Source organism: Mus pahari, chromosome 4, assembly GCF_900095145.1.
Source record: "Mus pahari chromosome 4, PAHARI_EIJ_v1.1, whole genome shotgun sequence".
Lineage (NCBI taxonomy): Eukaryota > Metazoa > Chordata > Mammalia > Rodentia > Muridae > Mus > Mus pahari.
The window spans coordinates 129,142,074-129,168,858 of NC_034593.1; the positions used below are offsets into that span (position 1 = coordinate 129,142,074).

At 39.4% G+C, this 26,785-nt stretch overlaps 1 protein-coding gene across 8 annotated transcripts in view; it reads right to left on the minus strand.

Moving 5' to 3' along the window:
• Positions 1 to 26,785, minus strand: part of Bmpr1b (bone morphogenetic protein receptor type 1B) — a 325,936-nt gene that overhangs the window by 10,814 nt on the left and 288,337 nt on the right. For 5 of the 8 annotated variants that reach the window (XM_029537808.1, XM_029537810.1, XM_029537809.1 and 2 more), the window contains 6 exons: positions 23,229 to 23,331; positions 22,644 to 22,746; positions 16,284 to 16,380; positions 14,801 to 14,939; positions 9,443 to 9,635; positions 8,385 to 8,682 (listed from right to left, as the gene is read on the minus strand). In XM_029537808.1, the coding sequence (XP_029393668.1) occupies positions 8,385 to 8,682; positions 9,443 to 9,635; positions 14,801 to 14,939; positions 16,284 to 16,380; positions 22,644 to 22,746; positions 23,229 to 23,331 (933 nt within the window). The remainder of the gene's footprint in view (positions 1 to 8,384; positions 8,683 to 9,442; positions 9,636 to 14,800; positions 14,940 to 16,283; positions 16,381 to 22,643; positions 22,747 to 23,228; positions 23,332 to 26,785) is intronic. The other 3 variants (XM_029537811.1, XM_029537812.1, XM_029537813.1) reach the window with 1 other exon arrangement.

A 26,785-nucleotide genomic window follows, 5' to 3' on the forward strand; every position in this document is an offset into this window, starting at 1 on the left:
TCCCATTAGACCTAACCAGGCTTTTGTTCTTCTTAGTCTGTGTACCAAGGGGCTATAAACTTAAGTAGAATTAGAAAACACGTGTAATTTGAAGATTAATAATGCCAATGCTAAAACCACAGATCTCATCTTAAAGGGAACAGGGAGTAGTTTATTCTGGAACTATTTTTCGGAAACAAAGACTTAATCTAACCCCAAATTTCATGTTCCAATGTACAAGTGGTTTCATAAAAGTCTTACAGTTTTTGTAGAACAAAGGAAGGCATAAATACAGGCAAGTTTAAAATACATTGGCAAGTATGTCAAAGAAGGAGTTACATATAGCCAGATGGGGGAAGCTTTTCTATAGGTGTGTGAGAAAGGTATAGAAGGTATAACAGAGAGGAAACAGGCTCCTGAGAATCCTGACAGGCTGTGGCAGACAAGAATGCAGAGGATAAAGACTCATTCTGTTAACAGGAAAGGGAGCCAGCTATATGCTAGGTGGATACCCTGCAAAGGCCAGAGATCCAGAAAACACCAGAGGCCAAGAGGGACCCATAGTGAGATCTAACTTAAATACAGGGTCAAGGATATGCATATCTAGTAACTCTTCAAGGAGTGGTCTCACCCACTACTTGGTCATCCTGGGCTGCATGCTGACAAAGAGTTAAAATCTTTGACTTCGCTTTGTGCAGGCCAAATTCTCCTCTGGCTGCGGCCAAGCTCTTTACCCAGCATGAGATTCCCAGAGAAATCCCCATTTCTTTGGAGTCCACTGTTTCAATATTCTGATAGGTTTAGAGATGCAAATTTCTCCGAGATTCCCCTTGAGATGGATCCCAAGAAATTTGTGTTTCCAAGACCCTCTTAGCATTGAACCACCAACCAGGCAGCAGACACAAGCTGGGCTGAGGCCCCAGACACACATACAGCAGAGGACTGCCTGGTCTGGCCTCAGTGAGAGAAGATGCACCTAACCCTGGAGAGACTTGAGGCCCCAGGGAATGGGGAGGCCTGGCAGGGTAGGGTGGGGTGGGAACATCCTCCTGGAGACAGCGAAGGCGAAATAGGATGAAGAACTGAGAGGGTAGACTGGGATAATGCCTGGACTGTAAGAAATGATTAAAGATAATTTAAAAAATAGAAATAGAAACACAAATTTCTCTTAGGAAGAGCTTCATTTCTGCCAGCCATTTTACAGTTTTTCTCACTTACTGCTTTAATACTTCTGATGGGATATATAATGCCTCCTTGTATTTGAACTTCAAACTGCATGCCAAGCCTGCATCTCTGACCTGTCACTAGTTAGCAGTTAAAAAAAACAACAACAACAAAAAAAATCAGAGATTCAGAGGGATGTCAAAGGACTTCCTAACTGTCTTGAGATCAAGCAATTTTTCTAGCCCAGACCAGGATGGTGTAGAGTAAATATGAATTCTCCTGGCTATACTGCTTGTAGTAGGAATGAAGACAAGGGGGAGTAACTTGATATAATGTGTGTGCAGGACAGAGACACAGAGAAGAAAGGCAATAATAGGAGTAATGCAGTAAGGCTACCCTATCTCCCAAAGGTGCCAGGCAGGACTGTACCAAGAGGGGGTCAAGGGAACTATGCAATGAAGTACAAATTTCTGACTTCTTTGGAGACTCGGTTGTGCCATGTGATGTTTTTTTCTGGAAACTGTCTTATGAGAGGATTTTTTTCTTTTCTTTTTTATTTGATATTTTCTTTATTTGCATTTCAAATGCTATCCCAAAAGTTCCCTATACCCTCCCCCTGCCCCTGCTCCCCTACCCACCCACTCCCATTACTTGGCCCAGGCGTTCCCCTGTGCTGGGTCATATAAAGTTTGCAAGACCAAGGGGCCTCTCTTCCCAATGATGGCCAACTAGGCCATCTTCAGCTACATATGCAGCTAGAAACCCGAGCTCTGGGGGTGCTGGTTAGTTCATATTGTTGTTCCACCTACAGGGTTACAGCCCCCTACAACTCCTTGGGTAATTTCTCTAGCTCCTCCATTGGAGGCCCTGTGTTCCATCCAATAGCTGACTGTGAGCATCCACTTCTGTGTTTGCCAGGCACTGGCATAGCCTCACAAGAGGCCGCTATATCAGGGTCCCTTCAGCAGAATCTTGCTGGCATATGCAGTAGTATCTGGGTTTGGTGGCTGATGATGGGATGGATCCCCGGGTAGGGTAGACTCTGGATAGTCCATCCTTTCATCTTAGCTCTAAATTTTGTCTCTGTACCTATATCCTTTCATGGGTATTTTGTGGAGAGGGTGTTTTTTATGAAGCAGACATGTGGGGGATGTTTTGCGGAGAAGAGACACACGTGGTGTTTTTCTGGAAGCAGCCTGGAAGAAGGGCATGTGACGCTATGCTAGAGTAGATACTTGAGAGAACAAGTGATGTTTGGAAAGAATATAAATATAACCCAATAGACAGTGGGGGACACTGTGTGATATTGGTTTGTCTTGACACTCTTTTCTGGTCATCATTTGTCATGACTTTATAGAGAGAAACACACTAAAGGACTTCTGGTGGTGTTCCAGGGGCTTCTTGCTACTTCGGTGGACTCTGGCGGATTGGCAGAGCCTTATGTTTCTTCTGAATGGAACTCTTGGTGCTCATTCATAAATGGTGTGTGTGAGTGGATCAAGGTAGCGCTGCCGATTCACGTGAACTGAATTACTAATATCCTGACAACACAAATTGGATTTGCTCCAAAGAAACATTTCTAAGCAGGTCCACACCGTCCTTTGCCCTATTAACCTTTCCTTTTAGAAAAGAGGTTAAAGTGTTTAAGTACACTTATTAAAGTAGGATTTGAAAAATAGAAGCCTACAATTCACACAGGTGGGAAATGCATGTTACCACCAGCTTCATTCAGAACGCTGTCACATGGGAAAAATAAAGATTTGAATTCTTGCCTGGCCTTATTCGCTCAGGGAAGGCAGAGCACTCTTTTATCAGTCCCTAGTTACACCACCTGCAGAGCATCACTGAGCACCCATAGGCCTAGTTAGGAGCCTGTGTCCTATGTGCTTGGTGTACTGCTTAAGCTCAGGTAAATGCTCTGTAGTTTGAAAGTGGAGAATAAGGGGACTTTAAACAATACTTCTGCTAAGCTTTATTATGCATTGTATCTCCTGTATTGATTAAGCTTTCCAATCACACATCTGCAACAGGAATTCTGAAAAGAGGAGTTTGTAATGGAAAGTTCTACCTTGTAGCTTAGCATAGTGTACATTCACCAGGGCAATAAATACTGGACATGTGTTTCCTTAAGGGCATGAGCAGAAGCCACTGTGGAAATGAGAGTCTATCGGGAACAGAGTAAAGTAGCAGGGGCTCCACTTCCTAGCTTCTGCACCCCAGGGTGGGTCTCCTGCTGGAAACCACTGATGCCCAAAAAAGAAGGAGAGAAGTCAGGGTGAGAGAAAGCTAGCAGATAGAGACAGACAGTATGTAAACACTGAGACTCTTGGATGGATAAGCTACAAAGATTTTGAAAACTAAGCATAGCTCTTTGAAAAAACAAAAAACACATTAAAGAACTGTGAAAAGACAATGTATAAATGGGGTGCTGGATAGGTAGGACATAAAATTGATGTTTGAAACTAAACAGTATACTAGAGGGAATAGTCATGTTAGACATATTGGAGGTGTGATATACAGAGCTTGCACAGGTGTATGCACACATCATTTGTGTCTCCTGAATTATTTTCCGAGTGGTTGTGGAATCAACTTACACAGCTGACCTCTGCGCATTCCTTAGCTCCCTGGGCATGGAGTATTTTCTGCTGTACCGTTCACCAGAGCTCAGTGTTTGTGATGGTCAGTCACTGTTTACTAACGAAATGACAGGATCTCAAATTACCCAGGAGGAAAACTTCTGGGCAAGTCTATGAGGAAGTTTCTAGAGTGGGTGGATCAAGGTGAGATGACAATATTGCAAAACAATATCGCAAAAATCAAACTCCTAAGAATCTCAACATATTCCAGAACTTCAGTACTAAATCTCTTTCATCAATGATGGAGACACCTGCAAAAACATTAATTGGGAATATTGACATCATCCCTAGTGAGCTTAGCTCTATGAATTTAATGTTTGTATTTTAAAAGGTACAGTAAATATATATGTATCAAAAGCAGTGACAAAATTGATATCAGAAGGAGTCAGGAAATTTAGTTTTTGCTAAGTGGAGCCAGTACTTTTCTGCGTTAGGACAATTCACCATCAGTGGGGAGAGCTATACAACGATCCAGTCTTGTCGCTGTAGGTCTGCTGTTTAAGATTCGACCCCTGAGATGCCCCGATCCAGGATTTATGTCTCCTATAGAAAGTGTTTTATTTGGACACTGACGTACCGGAAAGCTGCTTGAGTGAGTGAGCCATGAAAGCTGCGTGCATTCCTTCAAGGCACTTCACATGGTGTTGCTTTCCACTCTCCAGGGACAGGAGGGATCTCCTGACATCACCTGGATTAAACCTCATTTGAGCAGGAAGTGTATCAGCAGAAGGAGCCAACGAGAGTAAAAGTGTTGTGTGCACAGAAAGTCCCTAGGGTGCCACTGCTCTCTGTGATTCTCAGGTTCCCTGGGAACCTTCCAGAAATTACCTCAGAGACAATTACCACCTATGCAAGCGAAATTAAGTTCTAACAGGAAATTCACATATGGACACGGGTTAGCTATGATTCTGTCTGAAATAAAGCACCCTATACAGCTGCATGTGCACAGACACACAATGTAAATCATCATGAAGGGTAAAAATCAGAGAAGTGGGTAAAGCAAGGCTTAAAACCTGGGCTAAAAATGGAAGATGTCAAAACTCGGACACAGCCGGGCAGTGGTGGCGCACACCTTTAATCTCAGCACGTGGGAGGCAGAGGCAGGTGGATTTCTGAGTTCGAGGCCAGCCTGGTCTACAGAGTGAGTTCCAGGACAGCCACAGCTACACAGAGAAACCCTTTATCAAAAAAACAAAACAAAACAAAACTGTGACACAAAAGAGATAAAAAAAATGTGTAAAATTAGCAAATACAACCTCTATCTGGAAAGAAAAGTGGGTCTGGGAAGCCAGCATCCTCACCTCTCTCCTCTTTTGACGAATAGGACATTGTACACCAAAGATACCCCAACTTACACCAAAGATACCCCAACTTATCCTTTAGGAGTCTCCTTTTCCTAGAGCCAGGATTCACAGGAACCTTGTGAGATCACTTCACTCATTCCCCATAAGCAGAAGTAAACTCCAGAAACGAAAGCTCACTTTAATTAAAATCCCCAAGGAAGGTGTTGGTTCACCTTTCTTGTCCCTGTATTTGCTAAATTAAAACAGTAGTAGTATTGGTTATTTGTAATTATGTCAAGTTGAAAGGGATTCACACTGTGGATTTGACCTAACTTTTGCTCTCAAGGTACCAATGAGTATCTAGAGAGCAGAGTCATATTTGAAAACAATGGTAACTGCAGACAGACACTGTCCATTAAATTATTATAGGATGCAGAAGGTGGTGTCTTTCTTTGTAGGTATGGATGTGTATGACAAGAGATGATTCTGAAATTAGGAAAGTACACATGGAAAGGCCGGGATAGTCCAAGCTAGGGTATTTAGAAGCAAAAGCAAGGCATTAGCCACCGTGGGCTATACAAGGAGAAAACAAAGCCATTCAATATTACAAAAGAAAGACAAATCAGAATGTGGGTACAAATATAAAGTTATGAAGAATGTGTCAACCCCCTGAAGCTAGGACAACATGCTGTTCTCCCTTATGAGAACATATGTAATTTGATTGATTACCCAGTATCTAAAACAGAAAACACCTCCAGAATCATGGCAAGATACTGAGAATGGAAGATGGACAGACACATGCTCTGTTTACTGTCTATCAGGAGGGAAAAGGAAGAAGCCAGGAGTCACTGCAGTATTGTGAAAAATGATACTTTGTACAGGGCCATTAGTAACAACTACCAACAGTTGTCCCTTTACTCTGGAGACTGGTGGTGGTTAACCAGAGAAGGGGAGGCAAGCTATACAGATGGTAAGTAAAGTCCTTGTGGGTGTGGGAAGCAGAATGTGTTCAGAATGGACAGGGCAAAGGTAAGCAGCTTGGGGAAATGAATCTCAAGAACGGGGCCAAGGTCATAAATATTTCACTGCAGCAAGAGACTCTAACTACATTTTAACCCAATGCCATGAGAAACTACAAAATTAGGATGACATCCAAATTGCACTTCAAGAGTCTAAATTCTGCAGCATGAAGAAAAGTCTGGAAAGCAGAAAGACAGAAAGGAAGCAACTGCACAAGGTTTTACCTGAGGATCTAGATTAAATACTATCATGAGGGAAACCTACTGAGGTAAATTATGAGTTTCATAAAGATAAAATTCATCCAACTGGACAAATCAAAAATTAGACACTCTGTGTTTTGACCTGGTTCATCCAAACTCAGAGCCGAGAAGGAAGGTGAGATAAGGCTGGGAATCTCATAAGCAGAAATAGTTAAGGATGAGAGAGAGAGAGAGAGAGAGAGAGAGAGAGAGAGAGAGAGAGAGAGAGAGAGAGAAGAGGGAGCCTGAAGCACATTGACACACCAGGGACAGTGGTGTCCCAATAAGCCAAGGCTTCTGGTGCACATGAACCAAGGTTTCTGGTGCACACAGCAATGGTTTCTCAATAAAGCAGGCCAAGGGAGGGGACAGCAGAAGACAACTGACAAAGACAAGAAAGACTATTACATCTTGAACTGCTTTGGGGAAATTTAAATAGGAGAGTAGAATCTGGGAATTAGAGGCACACCAAACGAATTGCTTATGTTTGTTCCGTTGTTGTAGACTAGACTTGAAAAGAATTGCCTTTCCCCACCCCCAAAAAAGAATTCTGAAGAGAAAGTAGATTTAATACTTTAAATTACTAAATAGTGTGAGGTTCATGTCTCAAATTTATAGCATAACTCACTGTCATCATTTAACTTCTCATTTGTCATCTATAATTGGCGAAAACCTCCACTTATCTAAGTTCATTATTGTCACCTCTCAGATTTTACATTCAGGAGAAAATGGAAAGCCATTAGTCCTTTCTTGTAATTCTCACCCCAGCTCTTCTTCCTCATGCCCTTCTCTACACACTGTAGAATCTTCTTTGGAAGATATTCACAAGTAGGGCCAGAGATAGATTACTGGGTCAGCCTAGACTGAGTATTCTAAAGGTAGCTAGTTATGCAAAGATTTAGTCACCCAAATAAACATTCCTTTCTTTTCAGACTAGAGGAATCATTTCCTCTAAAGCATCCCCACCCGCTGTGTCCAACCTTTGCCCATTGCAACAAGATGTTGTAATCTGCAAAGTTCACACTGGAGAACTTGGCAACAGAGTTACAAGAATAAAATTGCAATTACAAACAATAATGTTTTCAGTCCCAGCTCCTGAATGTGAAACCTCCTCACTGTGTAGGGGCTAACAACATACCAAGATGCCTGCATGTTCTGCACACTGTCACCACTAAGTTCAAGTATGTGTGTGTCCAGGGGCAATATTCTCTAATATCACTGGATATCAGCTGCCTTGTTCCCTGGTGTACAGTATTTCACAAACGTTTATGAAGTAATCCCTCTGGTACCACACCCAAAACACCATCTTTTCCACCATTCAGCTGCTGGTTTTTCTTGAATCCTCCCCATGCTCACAAATGTCATGCAGCATTCTGATGTAGTTTCTCAGGGCATTGTCTTTGCATGGATCTCTGTATCTGTTATAAAAAAAATCACTGACCCAAAGCAACTCTGGGAGGAAAGGGCTTATTCCACCTTATATCTTGTAAGACTAATCACAAAAGGCAAGGCAGGAAGACAAGGTAGGAACCTGGAAGCAATAAATGATGTAGAAGCCATAGAGGGATGCTGCTTACTGCCTTGTTCACCATGGCTCACTCAGCCTGATTTCTTATAGTACCCAAGACCAGGGGTGACACCACCCACAGTGAGCTAGACCCTTCCACATCAATCAATCAAGAAAAAGGAAAAATAAAAGAATTGGTCCACAAACCAATCCTGTTGAAACATTTTCTCAATTGAGGTTGCTTCTTCCAAAGTGACTGTAGCTTGTGTTAACTTGACACAAAATCACCCAGCACGGACATTAACTGCCTCTTTTCTATACGGCTGTGTTTCTGTATAAAATAATTGATAAGCCAGGTCACTGATGAGAACAGAAACAAAGGGACTGACCCAAACACATGGTCTTCACCAAGAATATCGTGACATGTTTCTCTCCAATAAAGTTGAAATCTATGATGTTCATCAACCACTGAATTATCATAGGACAGAGCTGTGGGAAGTAGCTAGAACACTCAAAAATAACCTCAGAACGTGTGTCTGTTGACTCATTTACTAACCTAATGAACTTGACAGCCAAACCCAGGTCTGCTATGCAGCAAGTTCCATTTTTCTTCACCAGGATGTTTTTACTTTTCAAGTCTCGATGGGCGATTGCTGGCTTGCCTTGAGTGCTAAAGATCTCCGTGTGTAAATGGCATAGGCCGCTGACAGAGGAGTAGGCCAGCTTCAGCATTGACTTTGCATCTAAGGTGGTGGATTTCAGATAGTCATAGAGAGAACCGTTTTCATGATAGTCTGTGATGAGGTACAACTGAGTCCAGGACCCAGTTCCTTTGATATCTGCAGCAATGAACCCTGAAAAGCAAAAAGAGAGAAAAAAGGATTAGTGTTTCCTAGACAGAAAGAATGAGGTATCTTTCATATGCTGACATATTCATTCTTCTTTTTCAAATGCCTTTGATTTAGCATCTTGCCCAGTTTTCTGAATATGCCCTTGATAGTGTTAAAGTACTAATACCATGCAGAGGAGATAAAAATTGGAGAGAGCAAAAAAAAAAAAAAAAAAAAAAAAGAATTTCGATCTGAAGTCACTCCTTGATGAGTGGTACAGAAATCCCTTATGGAATCACAGTTGCAAGCATAGTATGTTGAATGGAAGACTTGATGGTCACTGGCTGAGTCCACTCAGGCAGATCACATCTAGCCTGAGGGAAGGAAAGGGAAATTGACTCTCAGCATAAACTCTTGCTACAAATAAACTCTGCAAAAAAAATGTCTATAGCTTTTCACAACATTTAAATCCAAATATGCTCCTTCAAATCCCTAAGAAACCTTGAGAAATTCTAGTATTTCATTTGTACTTCCTGTTTCTGAAGAAGAAGAAAAAAATAGCATTGGAGAGTATAACATTTCCAGCCCCCGACCCATCCACAGAAGTACCTTAGTCATGCCTCCTGTGAGGTCCCCTTCAGAGGCTTATGAGCTCTGGGGCTCAGGCCAAAATGAAAGCTAACATTTGTAACAGGTCTAGACAGATGAGTTCATATGCAGATGTGAAGAGAAAGGCAGAAGAATGTGAGGAAAGCCCACATGCACAGCATAGACTGTGACTCACCCAGGATATTCTCATGCCTCATCAGGACCGTCTGATATATCTCAGTCTCTCGGAACCAGCTGGCTTCCTCCGTGGTGAAGAACACTTTCACAGCTACCTTTTCTCCACGCCACTTTCCCATCCACACTTCGCCATAGCGGCCTTTTCCAATCTGCTTCACCATCTGAATTTGCTTAGCTATTGTCCTTTGGACCTGGTAAGACCCAAACACTTCATTAGTATATTCACAGAACTACACAGCTGTTTAAGCTTTCCTCTGGGCACTGAGGGCAAAGTGTGTGTGTGTGTGTGTGTGTGTGTGTGTGTGTGTGTGTGNGAGAGAGAGAGAGAGAGAGAGAGAGAGAGAGAGAGAGAGAGAGAGAGAGAGAGAGACTGCATGTAAAAATATGTAGTCAATGTTATTCCTTATACACACAAGTTATTTGTATTTATTAATTATTACTGTTCTCTTTCAAATGTATTTCAGATGGATGATTGTCTATTTTAAGTCATCAAATACTGCTTCCAAATATTAGATGTTCTATTCTGCCTATTGCAACTTTCATAGAAAAAAACTGGTTTCACGGTAACTCCTACTTGATAGACCAAAGTGTTCCACTGATATAATGATTTATCAAGTATTCTGAAGGAAATCTTGCCCCCGCCCCCCACATGACAAATCTTGGATCTGTTAAATAAGACAACAATTATTGGACCCACAAGGAAATTTACAAAACCTCCCTCCTAAAGTGACCAGGCATGGTGGCACACACCTTTAATCCCAGCACTGTGGAGGCATTGGCAGGGCGATCTCTGTGAGTTTCAGGCCAGCTTGATCTACAATGTGAGCTCTAGAACAGCCAGGGCTGTTATACAGAGAAATCCTATCTCTAAAAACCAAAAACCAAAAATTAAAAAACCCAAAAACCAAAAGCAGAAAACAACAACAAACAACAAAAAACCCCAAAAAAACAAAACCAAGCAAACAAAACAATAGCAAACTGCTAAAGTGAAGATGAGCAGAGAAAGACAATAAAACAAGGGGATAGAGGGAAAGGAGAGCTCATTCGAAACAAAAATAAAAAGAAAATACCACTGCCTTGAATCCCTGTAGATTATTAGAGGCATTTTTAGAATCCTATAATAGTAGAATGCCAAATAACTACAGGGATTGTATTTAAGAAACAGAAACTAAATGAAGACTAAGCAAGCATGGTGAGATAGAAAACTGTGTACTTGAAGAGAACAAGATACTTGTCACAGTAAAGAATACAAAATAGAGACAGAAAACAACAGTTTAAATGGTAGAAGTGGGACAAGAGAGTTAACAAGCTGGAGAGAAAGTTGATTTAATAATTTATAAAATATCTGAAAAATTACAAAGAGTTCATAAAAACAGAGGGAAACCTTTGAGTTAAGTGGCACGAAATGTAAGTGACAGTCTGCATGGGGTATAGACTCTCTGTACTGGATCAATGGTTCCCTGGCTGAAAGGACTAACTTCTGCAGCCTCGTCATAGAATCCAGAAAGAAGATAGAAAGAACTTGGTACATCCAACTCGGGAGGCCCACCAGGGAAGTAAGTATGTAGATTGTGAGTTGAAGGCCATCCTAATCTAATAGGATATAATCTGCCTCAATTACACAAACTAGTACATGATGCTAACAAAATCTTACTGTAACAAATACAAAGTCCTCTTCATAGTTATACATCAAAAGCTTTACTTCCTGTTTTTGTAATTCCTAGGACATTCAATTGAGATAAAGCAACCCACATAACCACTCCATTTCCTAGTCCAAGGGCCAGCAGCCTAAATCCCTCCTGCTGGACTCCGTGATGGATTCTAAGAATTAGGATATGAGCATTATTCTGTAGATCTCTTAATAGGATTGTTCTGTGGTTCCAGGATGAGTGATAATATCAACTTAAGATGTCTGGGTTTCTTCTTGGAACTGCTAATGCCACAAACAACAGAAGGGAAGCAGTACTTTCCCTAAAACTAAGATGTCAAAACTGAGAGAACTACTAGTGGTCCAGGAAGCAGAAAGTGAGGTGGAAACAATCAAACAAGTCAATGCATAAAGCAGCTTCCCCCTCTCAGAGTAAGGTGTTTCCTACGAGGTCGAGGTCAGCTCTATGTCCATTCCTCTTACAAGAAGACAGGAGCATTGAGAGGACTAGACATCAAGCAGTTAACCCTGATACTCAGAAGGAAAATACCTCTGTTATTAAAGCAATAGTGTATCCAGCTTATGGATGCTACAAGCACTGCTCTGTGAATCTCTGAATCCAGAAAATGACTCTGTTACTTTTCTAGAAATAAGATGTCTTCCCTAATGAATGTCCTGACAGCAATGGCAGTGCTTCATGGGACAGAAGCAGCAGACCTCCAAGATATTCTGCCATTAAATTAGACTGAGAAACGAAATTTTACTTAGATTCTGAGATTATATGGCCAAAGAATCTGAACATATGTGTGAAATTGAAATAATGATTTCAACTTCTGACATTACCAATGTTTCTGCTCTTTCTGCATACATGTTTTCAATCTCAAGTACATTCATAATTTCTTTAAAAAGTTGAGTGTGTGGAGAAATTTTATAGCAGTTGCAATAATTTCTATCTTAAGTTTTCCCACAAAGGTCTATGTGTTCAAAGTTTGATCTCCAGCTTGTTTCAAATGCGAAGAGTTAAGAGATGGAGTCTATCGGAGCTCTGTAGGCCACAGGGAGTGTGCCCCCAAAGGGGAGTATGGGACTCTCAATTTCTTGCTTCTCATTCTTTTCAGGAGGTGAATAGTTTTGCTCTGCTGTGCTCTTTCACCTCAGTGTACAACCACAACCCCAAAGAAAGGGGAGTTGATTAGAAAACAACGCATGTCTCACAATGCATGTGAGCTATGATGTTTATATGGTGGTTTTAAGATTCCTCTCAGGAGTGAGTGAGTCCTCTCCTGCCTCCGATCTGGGGATAGAACTCAGAATATTAGTCCTGAGCAGAAGTACTTCTAACTACTGTGCCATCTTGCCAGCCCAATGTTAATGCTCTTGGAGGAAGTCTAGTGAAATCTTTCCCATATATATTTATTCACCCTAATTAAGCCAAGTATTTGTGTATATTTGTGTCTGTACATGTGTGTACGCACATGAAATAATTATCTTTTCAGAGTCACAGTTATAGTAATTAAATATCACAGACTTTTTCTGTTTGGGCTTACAAGCTTAGAGGGTTTGATTGTCTGTGGTTTGATTGCAAGGGCCAAAGAGACAGTATCTTCAAGACACAATGGGACTAATACACTTATAAACTCATAAACTATGGCAGGGCCTGCACAAGTTCAAGCCAGACAAAAATCTCAGCACTGATAGGAAGAAGTTGACACAGAATCCCACCCCTAACCAAGAAATTATTTGCAACTGATACCTACTGGCAAAGGGAAAACTGATCTTTGTCTAATGACTATCACTGGGTATGTGAACCACACCTCAGGGTAGCGCCTATGCCTAGGAAGTATGGTTAGTAGGAAGGTGGGGAAGATCTGAGAGGAGTTGTGGACAGGGGGGGAACATGATCAAAACAGGAAATTAAATGAAATAAAAATTAAGAATTTCTCCTTGAATTTGAGTTTCTCTAGTAGTTTGCCGCAGTGATTAAAAGCAGATCCAGAGAAAAGCCAAACATTGGTGGTGGGCTAGGGTATAGAATATAGAAACAGAAAGGATCCCTGCAGATGGTAAAAAAAAAAAAAATCTCAAAGTATAACTTTTTATAGCAACAACCGAGTATCCTGTTTAATAGAATAGAGGGACTCTTAGAAGGATAGGCAGTGGAGTATACTCCATCCTATAAGCACATCACTGAAGCTGCAGCATTAGCAATAAACACAATGTTATGACGGAGGATACCCAGACTCTAAGCTGAGGTAACTGCCCGAAATCTCACCCTACACCCTATGTGAAGGAGACCTTGAGCTCTAAACTAGAGAAATGTTCCACACAGTGGTTACATTCGTAAAAACAGGGACCATGTTTTATTTTGAGAATAATTAGCTGCTCAGACATTATGCAGGGCTCAGGCCAGAGGCATGGGAGCAGGAACAAAGGATGGGAGTCAGGTGAAGTTTAAACGACATCTACATGAAGCCTAGAAAGAAAATCTACAGACAGTGGGAAATGTTAGACTAACTATTCCCCTGCGAAGATGAAAAGCCATAGCCAAAGACTGTTGGAAGGTAACTGCAGCTCAGTGAGATGAGTTAGGAGATACTAAGGTCGAACCAGTCAGCATCCCAAGAGCAGGAGCAGCTAAATCATTAGTACCAAGTGGATTTTGCTATTCGTACTTTTCTTTACAAATAAAATATAATGCTACAGAGATACAAATGACAATAAATATAATTGCTACTAACAGATTAAAGTAAATATAAAAAATCTATTTGATCATCAGAACCTGGGCAATTTTTAAAGTACTACGTTCTATCATTCTGTTCATAATGATTGAAATGGCTGCATGAGCACAGATTGTTTTCTGTTTGATCTTAAAGCTGTTAACTACAAAGGTAAATACAAGATTGTCAGATGAAACAAGACATGCAAGTCAGAACCAGAGCCTGAGATCTAAGAGTCAATTTCATGACCTTCTAAGGTGCTAGTGAGATGCTCCAAAACTGAAAGCACTTGTCACCAAGCCTGAGTTCAATCCTCCATCACCACATGGTGAAGAACCAGTTCCTGCAAGTCATGGCACCTGTGCGTACCCCCTACCCCCACATATATATTTTCTCCCTGCCTTTCTTGTTAAAATAATAAAGCTCATTGAGGAAATTAGTTTTCATTGAAATTTGTTGTATCCTTAATTCGAACAACCTTACTTTGTGGTCTATAAATGAATCAAATACGTTTCTTGGCCAAGCAAATGTCTTGATAAGGAACGTGTTCTTGTCACAGTTGGAAGTGCTGGCTATTAGAAATGTCGCCTCTTCTGGATGGAAAAGACAGACTCAGCCTGCAATCTCACCCTACAGCTGATATGCAGTTTTCTTTCTTTGCAGGTGGTAATGCTTCTGCCTTCAAAAGCCAGGTCAAAGCACAGAAATGTAATCAATCCTCAGCAAAAGCAGAGGGCAGAGGGCCCATGAATATTGTTTTTCTTAATCCACTTTTGATCAGGATGTCTGAGGGTCTGGCTGGTAAACAGACACGTTAAAAAGAAACAATAATCTCACCCTCAACATGTCATGTTATCAGGAAGCTCCACATCTAAGATCCGACACTGGACAGTCACTGAGCCTTCTTGTCTACTGCCTTATTTAAGTAAAGGGAAACTGACACTGTCTGAGAACACCTTTCCTTGGGATCCTTGCTATATTCTTCTCCTACCAGCAGAGGGAGGCCTGATCCACTTCCCGAGCTCTGAGATTGCTCTATCAAGTCTCTCAGGGACTCTCCAGGAGGAATGTATGTCTCATCTTGCTCCAGCCCAATGCTGTACCGAGGTCGGGCTTCTTGTCTTTTATACCTAAGCATAGATGAGGGAGATGATTTCAAAAACTTAAATGCAATGACAGATGTAAAACATCGCAGACAAATATTAACCATGGAATTTAGCAATAAACACAAGATGAAATGCTATTTGCTATCTTTGGGATGTTTCTCACTCAGTCATGTATAATTTTTTTCTCTGTGTTTTAAATGTTATATGTAAGCAGACTATGCTCTGTTAGCATTTCCAAATAGCTCCAATATCCGTTCCCTAGAAACATTTCCTCTAAGTTCCCTATGTGAGGGCTTTTTTTTTTTTTTTTCATTTATTAAAGTTTGTCAGGGAGCCTGGAGAGATGGCTCAGCAGTTAAGAGCACTGGCTGCCTTTCCAGATAACACTTGTTCAATTCTCAGCACAAACATAGCAGTTCAAAATTGTCTGTAAATTCAATTCCAGGGTATCCAATACTCTTACATAGACACATATACAGGCAAAACACTGATGCACAAAATAGATAAATAAATCAATCTTTTTTAAAGAAAAAGTATGTCAGGGAACTCTTTTACATAAAATGGTATATGAGACAATACAATGACCATGACATAAAAATAAAACCTTAAAACATGGTAATATTTAACATGTAATGTCTTCTATAACTTATCTTAATTAGCTAATTGATGTACTATAGAATGTTATAGTTGAAAATTTGGATGCTCAAATAGTGTGGACACTTAAACCTTTAAATTTCACAAAGTAGAAAATAAGTTCTTGACTAAAAACTTAAGTATAACTAAACTCAGTGTATTTTAATGTTTACTCTATAAAAGTTATAATACTAGAGAAATTTGTAGTCAGGAAATAAGGAATTACTGAAAGCACTCTGACTCCCATATGCTTTTTTTTTTCTAATTTAATTAGCATCAAACCTAAGTCATAAGTAGTCACTAAATTTTCCAATTATCTGTGTTTCCTTAGAGATTAAAATTTTAAGTGAGTAATGTCTGAAACAGAAATGAGACAGGCATCTATTTATAGCTTTGTTGGGTGAATCTCTATCAATAGCAACAGACATTTTCAAATCAACCTAAGATCTAGGGGCAAGGGCTGGTGAGATGGCTCAGCAGGTAAGAGCACTGACTTCTCTTCCTAAGGTCCTGAGTTCAAATCCCAGCAACCACATGGTGGCTCACAACTATCCGTAATGAGATCTGACGCCCTCTTCTGGGGTGTCTAAGGACAACTACAGTGAACTTACATATAATAAATAAATCTTAAAAAAATATCTAGGGGCAAAAAGCTTACAGGCAAGAACAGTAAAAAATATTCCTATAGGAATCTCACCAAGAGTGTGAAACTCCATGTACGCATCTAATACTTACCTGAAGTAACAGAATAAAATAATGAAGACCAAGAGTAAACTGCAGACAGTCACAGATATAAGCAAGGCCTTGTGGTGTATGGGTCCATCAACAAAATCTGAAAAAGAAAGCCACCAAACAACTTATATTTTTACTTAAAAGGGACAAACTCTTTTTCCGAAAGTTTAATAAAAATGTATCAAAAAGGGGGGTGCAAAATAGGGGAAAACTATGATGTGTTGTAAAAAAAGCACATATGTACTCAAAACGGCATGCTTGGCTGTTGATGATACCGTCAGACATGGATGAATCCAGTCAGCTAGATGTTTAGTTCAACAGCATAAGTCTCCTCTATGGAAGGAGTTGACCTGACACAGAATAAACCCATAGAAAGAATACAAGGGAAGTAGACGGGTCCCTGAGCCTAACATGAGAGCTGGAGCTGCTGTGTACCCCAGAGTCAGGGGCTTCGTCTGCAGGCTCTTCTCACCTGGCGTCTGAAACAAAAAACAACTCTGTATTCATTACATCCAAAGTTGCTTTCTGATAGATGCAAAGCATAAGGATCCCTCAAATCCTATAAAGAGATAGATATGAGTATACAGTACACTTTTGTATGAACTCAAGTTCTTGACAAAAATGAGATTTGCTTAAAGCAAGCTTGAGAAAAGTTTCAAGTGAATTAAAATGTTTTAAGAGACCAAACCCAGAAATATTTATTCAAAAATATCTTCAATATCTTCATTTTTAGAACAAATCATCCCAGGCGATGTTTTTTTTGGGGGGTGGGGGGGCACAGTAGCTGAGGGCTAGTTAAACAGTCTCACGGTGACAGGGTTAGCCAGCCTATTACAGGTACAGCATGCTCCTGGGGAAAGTGATGGATGCTACTTAGTTGTGAAAGGGGGGACTGTAAGGTAGGACTTCAGACAGCACGAGAAGACATTCTCCCAGCTGTACCCCTACATAGAAAAGACAAATTCAAGTTTTGGCAGGAGATTTTCATTTACTCAATAAAGAGTAGGATATGTTCCATGAAAGAAAACCTTAAAAGGACGAAACTAGATGAAATCATTACATTCTTAGGAATTTACTGACAAAAGCTACACATATGGCATTATAGTATCACATCATTAAACAAAAATGAATTTCACAAAGGATACTATATCATCCTGTAATTCGGTTCTTTTTTCTCTCTTTTATAGGGAAAGTATTACTATGTAACCAAGTCTGTTTTAAACTTCAAATCATTCCACTTTAGCCTCCCAAAGGTTGAGATGACAATATTGGCCATTATGTTGGCAGATATTTTTGTTTATATATTGTGAACATTTCCCACAACAAGTTATTTTCAAAGATGATATGGTATTTTGCATAGAAACATCCTAATTAGAAATCAACCTTCTGTTGTGATATATTTAAGAGTGTGTGCTATATGTAGAATTTCTATAATATATACAATTATGTAATTAACATACACGTCTTTGATGATAACTGTCTATTTGACATTCTTAGATGTAAAACTATTACATCAGAGGACAGACATTACAAATCTTCTCATGGATACTACACCTTAAAAAGACTGAAACAGTTTCTAATTCATTATCAGTGATTGTTTTAAATATTTTGACAAAACACTTGAATAAAGCATTCCAATATGTCCTTTAGCCAAAAAACTTGAATAAAGCATTCCAATATGTCCTTTAGCCACAATTGTCATTTATATTTCATCATGTGTGATATAGTACTCTTGTTCTCTGATCACCCCGTACACATAACAATCCTCATATGCATACATACATATGCATACATACACACTTATGCGTACTCGTACATGCACACTTGCATTCACATTTTTTAAAATTTTATGTGCCTGTATTAATTTAGATCATTTGAGGTTGTAAGACAATGTTGCTACGCTATCCAGTTTTAAGTAATTCAGAGTTCTTATTACAAATAATATGAACAAGGATACTATTTCACAAACAGTTATGTAATTGTAAGAACTGGCACACTAACAGGTTAGTTGAAAGTAAACTTACTTTACAGTGTTGTGTAGAATGCTTGGATTAATTACTGCAAACTCTCACAGACCTTTACACTTTCTCTTGACAAATCTGATAATGGTCACTGGTATAAAATATTAAGCAGTCTAAAATATGTATTTAACACGCACTGCATTCAGATATGAATAAAAGTAGGCTTCATATTAAAAGACTAAATGAAAACCATCAGAAATTAGTAGTTTTTAGTTTTAATTATGCTGTTCAGAACTGTTGTAAGTGGTCCAGGGAAAAGAAGCTTCAACTACTGAAGTAGCATCTAAAAAGTCATTGCAATAAGGAGTGACAAATAGTACATACATTGTTTGGAAAACATTGCTGGATAAATGTTAAAAACATCTATATGTTCCTAAAATTAAAAGTCTAAAACTGTCTTCCTGTGTTACTTTATTAAGCTTCTATCTTCTGTGCCCTACATATACATCTAAAGAATGGAACCTTTGCAGAAAACACAGTTTATACTATTATTTCATATTTTAAGGACAACTCTACATGCTTAGGAATCCACAAAGAATGTTTCTCTACTAAGATTAAATCTAACCTCAGGATCACAATGAATTTTCAGTACATGAGCCCAGAATTCTTTTTCACATCTATGCAAAAATTCTGCAAAAACTCTTCCTCTTTCCCTTCTCATGTAGACACAGAGCTCAGACTGTGAACTGCTGACCATGCTTTTATTACTCATTACATTCTGACTTATGACAGGAACAAAACCTCAAGGACCTCAGGGAGGTTTTATTTACCATCCAGCGCTGTACTTAAGGCTAGAATTATTCACTCTTTTCCTTTTTCCCCCCAATAACCCTCTCTTGCACTCAAACATGCTGCCTGCTTGTCTTGGCTCATGAAGAGTTGATTCTTATCAATCAACCTGTTTTGATTCTTCATATTGGTCTTATGTTACTCTGTCATTACCTGCACTTGGGAATATTAACATGAATATCCCTGGAAAGAAACGCTTCCAGACACCCATGATGAGGAGAACAGCACCTGGAGCCCTTTCAGGATACAAGTTTTCTACCTATGCTGCCCCCTCAAACTTCACAGGGAGTAGGAACAACAGGGAACTCTGCAGGCAAGTGGCGATCCCTCTGAGAGACAAATAAGAATCACCTACTGTTTCATAAGAAAACTTAATTCTGTCACAGCCTTCATACTACAGTTTTTTATCTTTAGATGGGAATATCTATCCCCAATACTTCAAGGGGTTATAAGATTCAGATGGTTTAGTTAATGTAATACTTAGTATAATACCTGGCTTGTGTTAGTCATTTTAACTTTAACATTTTATCTCACCCATTTAGTAAATACCTGCTCATCCTTGATTCTTGTTTAAGTGTCACTTCTCTGTGGCTACCGTGCTAACTTGCCATTTCATACAGAACTAGCTCCGTGATATCCTCGTGACTGGCCAACCTCCCACTCTGACTGCCATGCCTTCTACACCATGATGGACTGTATGCACACTGGAAGTTAAAATAAACTATTTCTCCCCAAAGATGCCATTTGTCAGGATATTCTACCATAGCACAGAAAAGTAACTCATACAGAAATTGTCTACAGAAAAGTAGGTTTGGTTCTGTAGTGAACCTGACCGTGATGTTTTCTGGAAGGATATGGAAGAGTTTGCACTTCAGGCTGGAATGTGCTGTGGGCAGAGCTTAGTGGGTCATTCTTGTGTATGTTAGGAAGACAGGAGTGTTGAGTAACCTGAGACACTGGATACACATCTCTTCAATGTGTCTCAAATGGCAACTGGGCTAATGGCCATTCATGTGAAATTTTGGCAAAGAATTTTACATTCTACATAAGGGGTGAAAATTTATTTGAGGCTGAATTTAAAAGAATGGACTAATTTCTATAGGACAAGACATTTTAGGCAGTGTGATGTGGAGTCTGTGGCATGGTTATTCTTGATGACTCTTATGCAAAAGGAATTTTAAAATGTGCAGTTAGGGGAAGAAAAGGAGTACTAGGAAGCTTGAGATTCCAGAAAAGTCATGTGCTGAAAAGTATAATTACAAGATTACAACCAACCATTGACAAGAACCCACTTGGGCCACATTGAATACCAGGAAAGGTACCCTGAAAACCACATACCACCACTTTAAAAAGTTCCAATTTGTGAAAGGAGACAGCCCAAGGGGTTTTCTACTCCAAGAAAGCAAATATTTAGGGACACTTTTCAGTGGATACAGCATATAAAACTTGCTTATAAACATAGCCCAAGGACACTAGGCTTCGCCCATAGCTGGTAGCAAAACTCCTTGTCCACACCATAGTACTTTTGGTTGTAAGAAAGATATAATATTGAGGAGGTCATGGAACCTCCCACCATGATCCAGAGATCTAAGGCTAAGTACCATAGCAGAGTGAAAATCCTGTGAAAGTGATCCAAAGTCCATTAAATAAGGGTATAAAAATGACGTCTGTTTCAATGGAGACCCCCAAGCTATAGGAGATGCCAGAACAGTGGGACACCTGCCGAGGAAGGTTGTATAGGGTAATAAAACCAGCCCAAGAAAGAGAGATGTGCTGTATAATGCAAAGCTAGAGTGAAGAGTCATCTAAGGTAAAGAGAAATCTGGTGGCTTTTGAACTGTTGTGTTTTCTGTTTGCTTTGGTCAAAATTTTCTTTACTATGGCCCCATTCCTTCATTTTTGAATGGGTATGCATACTCTATGCTGTGGATATTGAAAGCATATTAATTTGGGTTTATGCAGTTGTTTGTTTCTAATATCAGGTAACAGTGAAAAGACAGCCTTGGGTTTTAGAAGAGACTTTGTATTTTTGAACAGTACTGGAACTGTTAAAGAATATGTAAACATTTGAAGTTGGATTAAATGTATTTTGTATCATGAGATGGCCATAAGCCCATGGGGGCCAGGGATGTGTTAGTGCTATTTGAGTGAGAAATGCCCTCACAGGCTCATGGGTTTGAGCTGCACCCTCAGTGGTGTTTTAGAAGGTTAACAGACTTAATGAGGTAAAGCTTTACTGGAAGAAACACATCATGGGGGGGGGGTGAACTTTGAATTTTGATAGCCTGACTCCATTTTCTTCTCTCTGTCTCTCTGCTTGTCTCTGTCTGTCTGTGTCTGTGTCTGTGTCTGTCTGTGTCTCTGTCTCTGTCTCTGTCTTTCTCTCTCTCTCTCTCTCTCTCTCTCTCTCTCTCTCTCTCTCTCTCTCTCTGTGTGTGTGTGTGTGTGTGTGTGTGTGTATCTCTGGAACTACTACAATCAAAATAAACCCTTTATTCAAAATTGCTTTTCTTTGTCAGAGTATTTTATTACAGCAAACAGAAAAGTTTTATAATCCTTAATATAATTTGTAATCTATCTCACTAGTGAGATACCCATGACCAAATGTAAATTAAGTTTTTCCATGGTAATTCTTATATCTTAGTGTACTATTTCTGCAAGCAATATTTTCCTCATCAATTTCTGTATCTCTAACACTTAGGATGTTGCTTGCAAAGGAAATAAGGAAAACTGTGAACTTCTTATATGAATTTCTAGAATAAAACTGAAAAGTTTCACACTGTAATGGGAATGTATTTATGAAATATTGTCAAAAATATTAAACACCACTAAGTTTTACAGTTAATACACTCTCAAGGAATAATGTCAATCTTTAAGTTTCATTTTAAATTATGCACATAAGGATTAGGAATCTATAGCACTTATAAATCATGAATTTGTGATGAGCTCAAGGAAGGGAAAGGAACTCTAGAGGCTGCTGTCAAAATCCATGCCAAAAATGTCTTTAAGTATGCAATAGTTATCATTTTAAATATACCTAAGTATGTAAGCATTGAAATTAAAACTTTTAAACATATGACCCATTTTAGAAATATGCTATTAATTTAATAAAACCAGTTTGTTATGGAGATAAAATAAAATGTAATAGATGAAACAATCTTTCATTTAGTCATTTATAAGGTCTTTATTTTTCGAATGCATATTATGGCAGAGTAGATTTAATTAAGACCCAATTCTGAATGATATTAGAGAGTTAGTATGCAGCACTATTTATTTTCTCTAACTCCTAGCAGCTCCATGTAAGCTGTCCAAACTGAAACTATCTGGAGAGAGGTGGGGAGATGCCAACAAGGATGATATGAAAACAGCTATCCACAGCCACCAAGCCATGATCTTTGCACATTGGTTGATTGTCATGATGTCAGCACTCGACCCCAGCAGTGGGTAATGAGACCAATTAAAAGCAAACATTGTCAAGGCACCAATGAGTTTGGCAAAATAAAAGAGTCCAGTGCTCATTTTCAGTAAGCAAAGCCCCCGTCACCCCTCTTACCTCTGTCCTTGAGGGGAGGCAGAGTGGGGTGGAGGTCTTTATTACACTCGTTCCTTTCTGTGCAGCATTCAATTGATCTTCTTTGATGAGGAATGGGAGTGTCCTAAAATGAAATGCCAACAGCTATTAGTGGGTATCCTCCATATTTCAATGTCAGACAATCTAAAATATAGACAGATTGTCACTAAAGAACACATTTAATATTCTAATAATTTTGCTCAAAATCTTGAAAGCTTAGTTTCTACCAGAAAACTTATTTCAAATTATAATGTACCATTACATTACAGCATTTCCATTTCAATAAAATATTATTGTACTTGTAGCAACCAGAGTACATTGAATAAGCAAATAATGAAGTCTCAATTTAACCAATAAATACTCTGGATTTTAAAGATAGTCTAGCTGGAAACTAAGCAATATGTCAACAGCTAATTTTAGAGAACATGGTTTGAAAATGAAGAAAGAATTGAGTATTGAGAAGTTTCAATTACTTTGCAAATTATTCAACATGGGATAGCAATGACAAAGGGCTTACTTTATTTTGTCAATGTAAGTTACAAAGTAAATTCAAGTTATTTTCCTTACACGGCATTGAAAATCTGACCCTTCCAGTCCTAGACATCCAGAGGTGACAACAGGCGTTCCAGAGTCATCTTCTTCTATCATCGTGAAGCAGTACCCATCTGTGCTGAAGAGCAAACAGGACAAGGAAGAGAGTGAGAGAAGAGAACACATGACTCATAAAAATAAAGTTAAATTAATTCCATTGGCTCCATCATAGACAGGGAAAAGTCATGCTGTTAGGGTTTTGTTGTTGTTGTTGTTTTTGTTGCTGTTGTTGTTTTTTTCCTACAAATTGTTGAGGACCTCCCAACATCTGCATCTATGAAAGTAGATGCAATGATCATTAAAGTCATTTTCTCTTCACTTAGAAACTCAGGAAAGAGGGGAGTGAAATCTCCATGGATCACTACTTACCATTGAAAGGCATTTATATTCTCAGTGAACTTATCTTGTCCCTATCACCTTTCCAGACAGACAACTTGACGAACGTAATACCATACCCACCCTTTATGTGAGGAGACTGGGAGTCAGAGAACTCTAGTAGCTTCCCAAATATCACAAAGTCACTAAGAAAGAGAGGGCAGCAAGGCAAAGCTGGAACCTGTTCCTGAGAGTGCAGGGAATGGCTCTCACTGGATGCAGTGAAATACAGGCATCTAAGGTAGGGTGGTGGAAGATAGGCAGAAGTGGGGTTAACCAATCACAACAGAGGCAATGCAGGCTAAGGTTCTTAGCACTCTCTCTCTTTAAGCTGGCATGGCACAGCAAGACACTGAGCATGGCAGCAAACACTATTGAGTACAGATAAGAACAGAATAGATATAGTTAGGAATAGAATTCATAGGAAGGTCTTGATTTAAGTAAATTTTAATGTTTCCTAAATAAAAATGACTTTCAGTTGTTACATGACATTTAATCTTATCGATCATTTGAAGATAATACCATTTCTGTTTTATATATGGTGAATTGATTTCGTGAGAAAGTATGAATATATATATGAGAAATATATATATATATATATATATGAGAAAGAAACAGTTATAGAATCGGGCCTTGAATTGGAAGTCCTCTTATTTGCTCCCACTCATTATCTGCTATCCTGGGAGTAAACTGAAAAGAATAACTTGTGTATACAGGGCTGTGTACAAAGAAATAGATTCTCCTCATAAATCAGGACTTATACTGTGGGTTCCCAGTAATAAGTCATAAGTTGCCATCCGTGTCCCCAGAAAGAGAGCATGGAGTCCACATCTTCCATCCTCTTCTCATCCATATGCATGTGCAAAGTCCAAGGCGCATGACAATGGAGTGCTAAAGGTCGTGGGAACAAAGCTGTGAGAGCAGTATGAGTCATGATTTGTAGGTCTGTCTGCTTGCATTAGTGGGAGCAGCATTCGGCTATGCATTAGCCCTCAAGTTACCATCAACATCCTTACAACTGTTTACTTAGTTTTTAGGTCTCAAGTGATCCACCATGTCTCAGTTTATAAAACCTCGAAGGGTAGAGCTGGAACATAATAATGACTGGCTAGGAAAGGGAGTGATAAATCCGTGTTTGACTCTGATCAAATGGATGCATGATGCTGTAGAAGAAAAACTGCCTCTGAACAGTCCAAGCTCAAATTCTTTGGAGCTTTTTTACTCAACTGACTGAAACCTCAGCGGGAGTGTAAAACACACAGTACCTAAGGCAGGATGTAAGACGGACCTTCACTACAATCAACCGGAGTGAATATGCTTTGTGTGATTTCCTCTGCGCTCAGACTATTGGTGTAAAGCGTTTCTCAGTTGGAATTCCTAGGCAGTAGAGGAGTCAACATAAGGCATTAAATCTGAGGTATTACTCAAAATCATGGTGTGCAGAAATGGGCATTAGGGTAATTCATAACCCCCTTTCCAAGCAAACAAGCACAACTAAGGGAAGAGGGGAGCCAAGTTGTTGGCAACTTATAATACAATGAAATGAAGAGTAAATCAAGTTTTAAAACTATAAAAACCTGTTTGCAGATCTGAGAGCTAGAGATGCGAAGAAGAAGGGGGATGAAGATACTGCGCAGAAACTACGTGCAACTAGTTTCTCTTCCAGAAGACCTGATTCCAACTCCTAGCACCCACACAATGGCTAAAATCTCTCTGTAACTTCATTTCCAAACATCCAGCACCTTCTTGCTTCTCCGGGGTTTGCTAATGGGTATGGTCGACATACACATGTGCAGGCAAAATACCAATACAAATAAAACAAACATAATATGTATGTATGTATGTATGTATGTATACCTGCATGCATGCATGCATGATGGCATATATTAGGGATAGAGAGAAAGAAAGAGACATCCTGGAGAAAAGGATCACTGTCCACTGTCATAAATTTAGAAAGAAATAAAATATGTAGAGACTAAGAGAGGAGAAGGAGAGAAAGATTTCATTGTTGATTACCTACGACACGGCAAATGTATTTTATAAACCTCACACTAGAGTGCCTGTCCAACAAAGGACGTGAACTGGTAACCAGCAGAACCATGACGGAAAGCGGGGCATTAACTGAAATCCTTTAACTCTGTAGTAAGCACCAACACCTTGGAGTCCAAGCTGCCCAACTACTCCCACCATCAGGATGCCTGCTGAGCGTCAGAAAGGGCAGTTACTCCTTGATATCAGTTTTTAAAAAAACTATTCTGCTGCCTGAGTATCCAAGTTTGTGTCAACGTTCTCATAGTGTAGGAGCCAATGAGACGAAGAACCATGGAGGAAGTCAAAGGAGGAGCAATATTATGAAGTGAAATACATAGATGACTACTGGCTGCATCATTTGGTTACAGTAATGGTTATGAATGTGGACAGTGACAAGCAGTCAACGAATGGAACTGTCAATTAATGAGTTGTCCCTCTGTGTCACAGGAAGGGAAGAGCCAATGGCAAATGGACTGAGAATTGGGTGCATACTAAGAAAATCAGTCATGGATTCTCAGTGTTCCAGTAGTTACTCAAGAAAAATGCAAAACACTTGGCAAGTTAAAGGTGACATGAGATCAAAGTAGTAATATTTATTATAATCCCTGCATTGATAGCTCTTCAGGTTCATGTTTTATTTTTTAATGTGCTCAGTATTATAAAAGCAAAGGAAAGTTTGAAACACCCAGAAAGAAGGAAGGAAACTGACTGCTTTAGAAAAATTTTTATGGTCCCTAGTGAGGTCACACTAGCAAGAGAGGGTCTGCCTGTTTCAAAAGTTTGGGGGACTTAGTGATTCTCTGTTAGGCTGCTATGCATCTAGAGACTGCAAAGATTTTAATTCTTCTCACTTCTAGTCTATTGGATTTACAACAGCCTTCTGGGACCCAGTCCCATTGTGAGTTATTATTGAGGTATAGAAAGCAGTTTCACAAGTCATATACAATGGCATCAACAATACCTTTATTCAAAGGGAGGAAACTAGGACTAGAAAGATAGCTTAGAGGTTATGGCTGAAAACCACTCTTGCATGCCTTCAAGGACTGACAGTTCCCAGTGATCAATAAGTAACCCTGCTCATTTTCAAAGTTGTACCAAATTCTTGAATCCTTGAATTTCCTTTGAGT